At 41.7% G+C, this 10,666-nt stretch overlaps 1 protein-coding gene across 1 annotated transcript; it reads left to right on the top strand.

Moving 5' to 3' along the window:
• The first annotated feature begins 692 nt into the window (after positions 1-692).
• soul5l (heme-binding protein soul5, like) lies at positions 693-6,124 on the top strand. Its single transcript, XM_086120701.1, has 7 exons — positions 693-814; positions 1,862-1,921; positions 2,937-3,018; positions 4,039-4,159; positions 4,246-4,385; positions 4,488-4,651; positions 5,068-6,124. The coding sequence occupies exons 1-7, from the start codon at positions 693-695 to the stop codon at positions 5,486-5,488; spliced, it is 1,110 nt and encodes a 369-aa protein (XP_085976827.1). The 3' UTR covers positions 5,489-6,124.
• The last annotated feature ends 4,542 nt before the right edge of the window (positions 6,125-10,666 follow it).

The following is a 10,666-nucleotide window of genomic DNA, read 5'->3' as shown; positions in this document are numbered from 1 at the left end:
CTCAAAATGGCTGCCTGCTGAGAGATAAAAACCGGCATTCCACTCGCACGTGCTCCATCAAACGTGAAGAAAGTTGTTGACTGACTTCCCTTGATCTTAAAAAAAAAAAGTCTGCCAAATCTGAGTAAAGCATTGACATGACAAACCGGCTAATGTTGGCAACGTAGCCTTTTTAAAATGATTAAACACTTTAAATTGCTCAACATTTGGGATAACTTTCAAATCATAGAATGACAAGTACTCCTCTTGACATTGATTGAAATTGAAATTCTAAGCCCCAGGAATGATTGGAGTAAAATCACACTCCTGTATCTTAAAATTATTATTTTTTTGTCTTACTAGTACATTTTTTAAAGACACTTGAGTTTTTAATTGAGTAAAAAAAAAAGATGCAATATTTTCGAAATATTGGCTAATTGTGTTGTAGTGGATTGCAGCATATGCTTTTTTTTTTTGATGAGGGGGTAATCTTTTTAATACCTATGATATCAGGCTACCCCATCTGTATAGTATATAAAATAGACAAATGTATGACTTGTTTATTCATTTGTATATTATAAAAATGATGAGAGCAAATACTTTTTTTCACAGCATATATTGCCTCTCTGTCTTCCAATGTCTAGTCTATCTATAGGCTACATCTGCATTTTTTTTTCATGCTGTGCCCCCCCCCCCCCCCCCCTTCCGGCGCGATGCGGTGCTGGGCAAGAAGTTGGTGCGGTCATATTGCAGCACACCTCACCACCACTCGCACATCAACCTCACGGCGTCTCCCAACATTTCTGCGGGAAGGACACACGCGCCCCGGAAGCATGTAAGTGGCACACAAACACACATTACAGATGCTGTAGATCGTCCTCATGTGTGAAATTAGAGCACGTGTTCATTTTGGGACCCTTTGTTTTTTGGTTTTTGTCTTTTCCTGCTGCGTCACCGTTCAGTTTGCGTCATTGCTGAGCAGCCGCCGCAAACTATTGAACAGACGTAGAAATCATCAAGAAAATTGTACGAGTCCTAGCTTTGGGAGCTCTTTGAGAGTGTTTAAAGCAAAAAGTGGACAGTTTGCATGCCGATCCTTGACTTGACCTCCAAATGACTTTGCCGGTGGTAGAAGGAGAAAAGAGAGCGAGCGTGGGGAACGTGATGCAGCGGTAGCACAGCGTTTCTTTCCTGCTGCAGTGACAATGCGCCATACGCAGGCTGCACATCAAGCCAGGCGGGTGGCGGACTGGGATGATGGGAAATGCCCCCCAAAAAGTTTTGTAACATCGTTTGTGATAGGAAAAAAATAACTGCACACTCCTAACATAGATTAATAATATATTTTAAAATAATGTCGATAGAACCGTATGTGGCGGCCCGGTGAGCGAGTGGTTAACGCGTCGACCTCACAGTGCAGAGGTACCAGGTTCGATTCCAGCGCCAACCTTCCTGTGTGGTTTGCATGTTCTCCCCTGGCCTGCGTGGGTTTTCTACGGGTACTATGGCAGGCTGATAGAACACACAAAATTTTCCCTAGGTGTGAGTGTGAGCGCGAAAGGTTGTTTGTTTCTGTGTGCCCTGCGATTGGACGGCAAGCGGTTCAGGGTGTCCCCTGTCTACTGCCCGAAGACGGCTTGGATAGGCTCCAGCACGCCCCGCGGCCCTTGTGAGGAGAAAACGGATCGGAAAATGGATGGAAGAACCATTTGTGCATTTTCATGCTCCATTGACGTTGTACATAGACCAACATAATACTGTACTTAGGAACAAGAAATATTTGGAATTGACTTGCACTTTAACTGAAAAAATGTCAAACAGTGCCCTAGTTGGGAATGAAAAAAAACTTTTCCTCCAGATTGACACGTTTGTTTTTTTGCAGGACATTCATGTCAGTTTGGGCCGTGTTGGCACTTGTGGTTACCACGGAAGCAAGTGTTGGGTAAGTTCGCGCATGCCAGCAGTGATCGACGTGTTTCATGAAATACAGATTCTGACACATTTATAACTCCTGCAGGGTTATAACAGTTTGGGATTTTTCATTATAGATACTGTTTATTTTGTTGTTGATTTAGTGTTAAATAAATTGACCTAGTTTTGAATTTTTTCCGAGTGGGCCGTTGTGTTTTGATATGTTTATTTCTGCTTGCGTACAGCCAATCAATAGTACTGAAATAAATACTCATGTAAGTAAATGACAAAGATGAAAAGAATGTACATTTTAAGTAGTTTTATAAACAAAAAATGTACATTCAGTTTTTTTTCCCTTTTTGTTAATTGAATTTATTTTATTTATTTCCCCACACACGCGATATAGCCCTTGGGCGTGGTCCTAAAAGCTGCCCCAAAGTTTGTATAGTAACATTACAATCATCTGATTAGCACTGCTCCTAAATGTTTTTTGTGGACCTTTGAGACTGATGTTTTTTGATCGTTTGTTTGTTTTCAATCCAAAGAACGCGAAACCACATGAGTCTACTAATATGGGTCAGCATATCGAGTAATTGTTACACTGTCTAATTTGCCTACATGTGTTGCTCCACCGTTCTTGTTAAAATATCCATTGCTTCTACAAAGTGCAACTATCGATGCTAAGTGTTAGCATTAGCATGTCATGTTTCCATTTTTGTTAGCGCTAAACTGGAAAGCCATTCTGAAGGCAATGTTGTTGAGTCAATATTTGCCAAAACTGGTGTTTGGTGTTTTTTTTTTTTTAGTACAGTGAATTGAGTTCACTGCCACCATCCAACACCCTTATCTCAAGTTTTCTGCTTGCAGGTCAAAGCAAAAACAAAGAAGGAAATAAAAAGTCAAAATGATGGCTCGTACTTCGAAAAACTCTCAAGTGGAGTCACTTGTATCTCAAGGCACCACTGTACTGTGCATGCTATGCTTTTGGATTGATGGAACTCTCTTTGTAAAAAAAAATGCAATTGTCCCGTTTGTACTGGTTGCAGCCCGAGCACCAGTGGCAGCTTTTGCACTGAGACAAAGGAATGCCTGGACTTTGAGGCGGTCTGCAAAACCGATGAATATGAAGTGAGTAATGACACCTTTGTTATGATCAATATCAGTGAGGTGAGTCTCATTGAGAGTGTATATAAAGGCTTTATATATATACTGTATATATATATATATATATATATATATATATATATATATATATATATATATATATATATATATATACTGTATATATGTGTGTGTGTGTGTGTGTGTGTGTGTGTGTGTGTGTGTGTGTGTGTGTGTGTGTGTGTGTTTGACTAACACACACAAATATCACAAAAGTTGGCCTGTTTAAAGGGTGACAAAATAGCCATCGCGCTCTTTGGTAATAAGATGTGTACTGCACTAAATAAGGACCAGAGGAAGCAAAGGGTCTGAGGAGATTAAAAAAAATGATAGACAAGCATATTCAAGGTAAAAAAGCAAAATCCATTCCAACCAATGTCTGATTTTCATTGTTTGATTTTTACTACATTTTTACTATTTGACACCCCACACCCTGCCCACCACCTTTTCCAGCTACTCCCTTCAGGTAAGCGCGACCGAACCATGCGCGCCAAAACCAGCAGACATTCAAACAGCTTCTTCCCTCTCGCCATTAAGTACCGAAACAGTGACTCAAATCTATCGTGGCTCTTTGCACTTTTGCAACATCGTATTCCCGCATTGATCATTGTCGCTCCAGCTGTCTACATACTTGAATAATTGCAGTTGATCAATATTCCACGCTATTGCACAACGGTACCCTTACATTAACGGAAAGTCTTTCGATACGCGTCCGTCATGTCTTTTTTATTCGCCGTTGCTTGTTATTGCAATAGTGTATCCCTTATGTGTTCTACATACTTGGCCAATAATAATGATTCCGATTCTGTACTATTGTCACATTGAAGTTATTTCTGTGACCACTGTGGATTTGTCTTCCGCCAACAGAGGGGGTACCAACATTTTTGTCCACGTCTATAAATCCTATACACTAAATGATTCATAAGTTGAAGTGAAGGATCGTCTTGGGTGAAACAGTAAAACTGCTGACTACGTTTTTTTGTGTAGGTCCGACACTACAGCCCCACCCGCTGGGTGTCTACAGACGCCGAGGCCTACTTCATGGGTGTGGGTGCTGCCATGGCATTCAGGAGACTTTTTCAGTACATCACCGGCGCCAATGAAGCAGGTGAAAAGAGCAAATAGTCTTTGATTGTGAAAAGATGGGATCCCACCCCACTTACATTAAAGCGAGTGATTACGTATTGCTGGCAGGCATCCAGATGGAGATGACCGCGCCCGTGTTGGTTAAAATCCCAGAGGAGACAAAAATGTGGGAGCTGGCCGTTTACACGCTTCACTTCCTGCTGCCGCAAGCGTACCAAGACAAGCCGCCCGCACCCACCAATGACAAAGTGAGTGGATGGTGCAGCATGAGTGTCATTAACTTGATACCAAGTGTGGCGATGATAGCATCATAGTCACCGCCGCGTCGGTGTCACTGTTCATCCCCCTAGTTGTATTTCACCGAGATGCCCGAGATGGACGTCTACGTGCGCAGCTATGGAGGTTGGATGTTATCGGTGACGTCCAGGCTTCATGCACACCTGCTGACCACAGAGCTGGAGAGAGTGCGGGCGCCCTACAACCACACCTTCCACTACGGCGTCGGCTACGACAGGTGTGCACAATACAAATGATTCGTCTGCAGACCAAAAGCGAACACGCACGCTTTAATTTTGGAGGTGTGACGTTTGGCTGGGAAACCGATACAGTGGTGCCTTGGTGTACGAGGGACCCCCAACTTACAAGGTTTTCAAGATACGAGCTGATAAATATAAACATTCTAGGAAAACTACACGTGTGTTTAAAACAACTGCATAGATTAGCCTTTCGTCTGCTTGCTTAATGCAAGATGTTAACACAAAATGGGGTGGTGGGGGTCATTATTATATATAGTTTTGCGCTAGACTTGGCACTGGGCACAAAAATAAGTCCAAAAGTGATTAAATCATATTTCAAGGCACCACTATATTTGTTCAAAGAAATCCTCATTACATAACATTTCACTTTATGTGCGTGCGTGCGTACGTGTAGTCCCTTCAAGCTTCTCAACAGGCACAACGAGGTGTGGTACGTGGCTGAGGGGCCGCCAGTGTGCTCAGATCCACAGGAGCCCACTCCCGCTCACATCCCCAAGATGACACCCAGCCCTCCCGCCAATCTCTCATCGGATCCCCTCGCAGACTCCGCCTCCCTCACGGCCACCAACCTGACATCATCCAACACCTCGGACACGCCAGCCGACGCATCCGCCGACATGCCGCCCAGCCCCTCTTCTTCTCGCCTCTGGGTTAACCTGAGCTCCGCCCCCACCTCGGTTAAAGTCCCAACAGACGTGGCGCCCAACACCACCTGGTCCGCCTCCACGGCCCTCTCGCTGGAACCTCAGGGGGACACCGCCATGGGGAACAGCACCGAGCGCATTTTGGCCAAGCCCCAACAAGATGGCGTCTAAGTGGAGGCTTGCTGTTGCACTACGACACCCATGTTAGCTCATTGTGCTGCACTAGCCACAGAAAACTGCATCAGTGTTGGTATTAGCTGCTGAGTTATGTTCAAACTGCCGCTAAAATTGGCGTTGTATAATTCAGTGTTTCTCAACCTTATTTGGAAGTGAGGCACATATGTATTTTAACGGGGAAAAAATCTGATACTCCTGGACTGACCTATTCACAGGTTTTGTTTTAGAACCCGGCCGGCCTACATTCGTCATTGTTTTTGTGCTTGGGCTAAAACATAACAATTGTGCTTTGGCTCCATCTTTTGGTATTTTGATGCAGAGGAACTACAGTATTTTTAAGTAGAACAGCGCTATATAGTCCTTTGCCGCCACCTTGTGTCTGCTTAGTTGAGCACAAAACTACTGTGATAGTCCTGTTGCACATGAAGAGCATTCATTTTGCCCCGCAGATGGATGAACAAAGATACTTTATTTGTCACAAAGGAATAATTTTTGGACCAATTGGATACTTTTCTGTGGCACTGAGAATCACTGGTATGATCAAGCTTTGAAGATTTTGATTCTATCCACCACATACTCATGTTGTCGTTCGTTGCAACTTTTGCGCATTAAAGCATGCTGGCGCTTGGATAGCTTTGTTGAATTGTGTGAACACATTTTAGGAGCCAAAGTACTGTTACATTACAATTAAAACGAATGAAAGTGAAGTTAAAAGAATTATGACATAAATATGCTTCTTCTGGAGCTTCATCTTTAATATTGTGAATTGAACCCGTGTAGAGCATGCAGTCTCCACACTTTGCTGAGAGACAGTGATGGGATTTTGGGCTCTTTTCGGTGGTGCACTTCATTTGGATCGGCTCAGTGAAAAGAGACGGCTGTTTTTGGCTCTAAAACGGTTCTTTTAACTTGAGCTTTTCTTTTAAATATTAATGACAAATTTAGCATACATTTTGAGAAATGACTCCGTGAACTAAATATTGAACTCTACTGACTGCAAATAGCAACAATTATCAAGCAAAGAAATGGCTTTTTACTTATTTTATTGAACATTAATCCAAAAAACCCCCAAAAATGGACCATGTATAGTAAGGCGTTTTTAGCCGAAAAAACAACCATGTATAGTAAGGCGTTTTTAGCCGAAAAAAGCGACCATGTACTGTATAATAAGGCGTTTTTAACCACAAAAAAAGACCAAGTATATATAGTAAGTCGTTTTTGGCCGAAAAAAATGACCATGTATCTAGTAAGGCGTTTTTATCTGAAAAAAAACAAACCATGTATAGTAAGGTGTTTTTAGCCGAAAAAAACGTCCATGTATATATAGTAAGGCGTTTTTGGACGAGAAAAACGACCATGTATAGTAAGGCGTTTTTGGATGAAATTTTTAGCCGAAGAAAACGACCATGTATAGTAAGACGTTTTTTGCCGAAAAAAACGACCATGTATATATAGTAAGGCATTTTTAGCCGAAAAAAACGACGATGTATAGTAAGGCGTTTTTGGATGAAATTTTTAGCCGAAAAAAACAACCATGTACAGTAAGGCGTTTTTAGCCGAAAAAAAACGACCATGTATTGTAAGGCGTTTTTGGACGAAATTTTTAGCCGAAAAAAAACGACCATTTATAGTCAGGCCTTTTTGGACGAAAAAAAACGACCATGTATAGTAAGGCGTTTTTGGACAGAAAAAAAACGACCATGTATAGTAAGGCGTTTTTGGACGAAATTTTTAGCCGAAAAAAAAACGACCATTTATAGTCAGGCGTTTTTGGACGAAAAAAACGACGCCGAAAAAAACCGACCACGTATAGTAAGGCCTTTTTACCCGAAAAAAAAAACGACCATGCATAGTAAGGCATTTTTGGACGAAATTTTTAGCCGAAAAAAACGACCATGTATAGTAAGGCGTTTTTTGCCGAAAAAAAGGACCATGTACAGTAAGGCGTTTTTGGACGAAATTTTTAGCCGAAAACAACCGGGATATGGTTGCAAACTCTGGGGATTGAACACCCAACCGCTAGTTTGGGACATGGTTTCTCTCCCCCTGAGCCACACTACCTCATAACTTATTTTTTGTTTTGTGTTTTCTTCAATAAAGCTGCAAATGGTGGTTAAAGAAAGATGTGACCTTGTTGCAAACACTGGGAATCGAACACCCAACCGCTGGATTTGGGACTTCAGCATTCTACCACTGAGCTAACCCACCACAATGAACCTTTGGGTTGTTTTGTGTTTTTCCTCAAATAAGTTGTATATGGTGGTTAAAGAGTAGACAATGTTGCAACAAGCAGGGATTGAACACTCAATTCTGGTGTGGCACTCCATCACTCTACCACTGAGCCAAAGCACCACGCAGAGCAGTGGAGTTGTGTTTTTTTATTAATCATGGTCGTTTCTTTCGGCTGAAAACTGACTATACATGGTAGTTTTTTTCGGCTAAAAATGTCGTCCAAAAATGCCTTGCTCGTTTTTTTCGAGTTAAAATGCCTTACTATACATGGTCGTTTTTTTCGGCTAAAAATTTCATCCAAAAACGCCTTACTATATACATGGTCGTTTTTTTCGGCTAAAAACGCCTTACTATACATGGTCGTTTTTTTCGGCTAAAAATTTCATCCAAAAATGCCTTACTATACATGGTCGTTTTTTTTTTGTCCAAAAATGCCTTACTATACATGGTCGTTTTTTTCCTCCAAAAACGCCTTACTATACATGGTCGTTTTTTTCGGCTAAAAATTTCATCCAAAAACGCCTTACTATATACATGGTCGTTTTTTTCGGCTAAAAACGCCTTACTAGATACATGGTCGTTTTTTTTCGGCTAAAAACGCCTTACTATACATGGTCATTTTTTTCGGCTAAAAACGCCTAACTATACGTGGTCGTTTTTTCGGCTAAAAACGCCTTACTATATGTACATGGTCGTTTTTTTTCGGCTAAAAACGCTTTACTATGTATGGTCGTTTTTTTGGCTAAAAACGCCTTACTATACATGGTCGTTTTTTTTAGTTAAAACGCCTTACTTTCATGGTAGTTTTTTTCGGCTCAAAAAACCTTCCTATACATGGTCGGTTTTTTCGTCGAAAAACGCCTTACTATACATGGTCATTTTTTTTTCGTTTAAAAACGGCTTACTATACATGGTCGTTTTTTTCGGCTAAAAACGCCTTCCAATACATGGTCGGTTTTTTTCGGCTAAAAACGCCTTCCTATCCATGGTCGGTTTTTTTCGGGTTAAAATTCTTACTATACATGGTCGTTTTTTTCTGCTAAAAACGCCTCCCTGTACATGGTCGTTTTTTTCGAGTTGAAATAGTTTACTCTACATGGTCGTTTTTTTTCGGCTAAAAACGCCTTCCTATACATGGTCGTTTTTTCGGCTAAAAACGCCTTCCTATATGTGGTCGTTTTTTTCGAGTTAAAACTGCTTTACTATATATGGTCGTTTTTTTCGGCTAAAAACGCCTTACTATATATCGTCGTTTTTTTCAGCTGAAAACGTCTTTCTATATACATGGTCGTTTTTTTTAGGCTAAAAACGCCTTACTATATATGGTCGTTTTTTTTTCAGGTTAAAACGCCTTATTGAGGCTCGCGCCCATCATCTACGGTGTTGACAAGGTCTTAAGGGCGCCATCTACTGGTGACCAATAGGAACGACAAACCTTCGACTGAAGTGGCTCTCAACTTTGCAAGTACAGTCCCACCGAAAAAATACAACTCTCTGGGTACCTTTATCAGGTGCTGTCTCACCATGTTGGTCTTTGTCGTTGTGTTTATGATCCTCTGGACGAGTTGGAACTGGGAAATTCAAATCCTTAGTCTGTCTGTGGCTGCACAGACGCGACGGAGCATGTGCCCAGCGTGCACTCCGTGCAGTCCCTACCAAGCCCCTCGCCTCTCCGCTTTCTCTTCTGGTCTACCTCTCTGAGCACCGCAGCTGAGCCACTGCCAAACCTCACTTCAGACACGTGGAAAAAGAGAGAGCGACGTAGAGAGGGAAAGGGGGAGAGAGAGAGAGAGAGAAGGAATATGAAAGAGCCGGCTCTTGAGGGAGGGTGCTGGCTCTCATCGTTCACTTCAAACCTCTTTGTACCGGCTCGTTCGCGACCGACACATCATTCCCGAGAGACATTAATGTGCTGCTGCAAATGCTGCTCCACTTTGAACTGTAGCGAATATATATTCAGTGGATATGGCAGCCTGTTAGAGAAACGGCTACTATTTGAGGAACTCAAATTTGAAATTAGAAGAGCCTCTAAAGTCCCCCCCCCCCCCCCCACCGTATTTTGTGGCTCAATTGCAATAAATATTCTTAGGCTCTTGACAGCTAACGGCTAACCCACACAAATAGCGGAAGTCATCTATATGAGGTTTTAGGTTCAATATGTCACTTAGTAGCATTTGGTGGGGCTCTGAGGAGGGTGCAATAAATATGACTGAAAACCCTACTGGGCTCATCACTTCATTTATGTATTTATTTCCACTCCCAACAGGTTATATTTGCGATAGATTTGTTACTTTCCTTTGGTGCATTCACGACTTCAGGAATTCACAAGCACGAAAAGGTAAGTTGTTAAAGCAGGCATGTTTTCGGTTTACGAAGAACTGTTAAAAAATCGATATTGAAAATGACCTCATGATATTCCTTTCGCATGACCAAAAATACACTCCTAATTTAATAAATCATGTGACAGTCTTTTGATTGAAGAAGAGTTTAATCCGTCACTTCACACACAATAGTCCTTTTTGTAAAGCACCACTTTATTCACGTGCACTCCAAAGGAGCACAATGCTAAAGTCCTTTCGTGTCAACGTACAAAATCGGCTCCATTTTGCAACCAGGAACATCACGTTTTCAGTTTTGTTTTTGTTGTTTTGAGGGGGGGGGGGGGCATAAACGTACATTAGTTAGATCTCTCTCTCTTTCTCTCACTCACTCACTCACTCACACAGGCAACCACCATTCACCTTAGATGTATTCGATGTCCCAAACAAATATAAACATATTTTCTGGTGAAGGTGTGGGCAAAATATGGTGCGTGGGCTAAATACGGCGCGCTCCTTTTTCTAAAATTGAGCCCATTGCAGAGCATTTACATTATCAAGAGTTTGGCTTACCAGGTTATCAGTCGAACTGTGGTTAAAAATAATACAAAAAAATTTATTC

Source organism: Hippocampus guttulatus, chromosome 9 (assembly GCF_054856545.1).
Source record: "Hippocampus guttulatus isolate MCC_2025c chromosome 9, RoL_Hgut_1.0, whole genome shotgun sequence".
Taxonomy (NCBI): Eukaryota; Metazoa; Chordata; class Actinopteri; order Syngnathiformes; family Syngnathidae; genus Hippocampus; species Hippocampus guttulatus.
This window is presented reverse-complemented; position numbering and strand designations above follow the sequence as displayed.

Coding starts and splice junctions, on each gene's coding strand:
- soul5l (XM_086120701.1), top strand. CDS start 693: ATGCGGTGCTGGGCAAGAAGTTGGTGCGGTCATATTGCAGCACACCTC. Junction 815..1,861: donor CACACGCGCCCCGGAAGCAT/GTAAGTGGCACA, acceptor GTTTTTTTGCAG/GACATTCATGTCAGTTTGGG. Junction 3,019..4,038: donor GCAAAACCGATGAATATGAA/GTGAGTAATGAC, acceptor TTTTTTGTGTAG/GTCCGACACTACAGCCCCAC.